Source organism: Octopus bimaculoides, unplaced genomic scaffold, assembly GCF_001194135.2.
Source record: "Octopus bimaculoides isolate UCB-OBI-ISO-001 unplaced genomic scaffold, ASM119413v2 Scaffold_110310, whole genome shotgun sequence".
NCBI lineage: Eukaryota > Metazoa > Mollusca > Cephalopoda > Octopoda > Octopodidae > Octopus > Octopus bimaculoides.
In genome coordinates, this window is record NW_026430925.1 from 2,783 (window position 1) to 3,945 (window position 1,163).

Here is a 1,163-nt window from a genome sequence, read left to right on the forward strand (position 1 = left end):
AGAGAGAGAGAGAGAGAGAGAGAGAGAGAGAGTTATAATAATGATAAAGATATACATGTTAGAGAGGGAGGAAGTATAATGTTTAAAGAGAGAGAGAGAGAGTAGTAATGGGAGCGAGAGAGAGAGAGAGTTATAATAATGATAAAGAGAGATATACATTAGAGAGAGAGGAGGTATGTGTTAAAGAGAGAGAGAGAGTAGTAGTGGGAGAGAAGAGAATGAAAAAGAGAAAGAAAGTATTAGAGCGAGAGAGAGAGAGAGAGAGCGATAGAATCAGAGAGTAAGAAAGTATGAGAGATGTATGTGAGAAAGACAGAGATGATGAGTAGCAGAGAGAGGGGAGGAGAGGAGACAGAGCGAGAAAGAGAGAGTAAGAGAGACAGAAAGAGAGAGGTAGGATAGGGAAGTAGGAGAAGCAAGAGTGAGAGGGAATAAGTGAGAATGAGGCAGAGAGAAAGTAAAAGAGAGGGAGGCAGAGAGAGAGAGAGGAAGAGAAAAGACAAACAGACAGAGAAAGAGAGAGAGAGAGAGAAACTAAAACTTCACAGTGAAATGACAGCCACTTTGTTTGCAGCCCCTCCACCATCGTGACCATCACCCCTGATAAATTTCGTTACCTTTTGTTTTATGCGCCGAATCAATGATTCTCATCAGACACCGACCGAATTCCTCGATGACCATCCGTTCTTGGACCACACTGGGCAGCTTCAGTTTCTCCGATTCCTCGGCCCTGGCCATCAGGCACACACAAGTCTCCCCCACCACATCACTCGTTACAAACGTGTAAGGCAACCTGCAACAGGACAAACCATGGGTTAAACAAACAACGACAACTATAGCCACTAATAATGTAGTCCTAGATACACTATGCCTGAATAAAAGACGGGATGGTCACAGCTGGAACATGTTTGATCATGGGCCTGTCAGGATCAGGGGTTAAACAACAACTACAGCCCCAGACTAATCAAAGCTTTGAGAATGGATTTGGTAAATGGAAACTGTGTGGAATCCCATATATATATATATATGTGTGTGTGTGTGTGTGTGTGTGAACAGGTGGATGTTTCTTAGTGTCCCCACCACCATCACAAATTTAACAATCGGTGTTGGTTTGTTTATATCCATAAAACTAAGCAGTTCAGTAAAAGATACACAGAATAAAT

At 42.5% G+C, this 1,163-nt stretch overlaps 1 protein-coding gene across 1 annotated transcript in view; it reads right to left on the reverse strand.

Annotated features, from left to right (window-relative positions):
* Positions 1 to 13: 13 nt before the first annotated feature.
* The window catches only part of LOC106879905 (protein lin-54 homolog), a 5,443-nt gene continuing 4,293 nt past the window's right edge, over positions 14 to 1,163 (reverse strand). Inside the window, exon 6 of the mRNA XM_014929654.2 lies at positions 14 to 867. Within this exon, the coding sequence (XP_014785140.1) occupies positions 595 to 867 (273 nt within the window). The 3' untranslated portion in view covers positions 14 to 594. The remainder of the gene's footprint in view (positions 868 to 1,163) is intronic.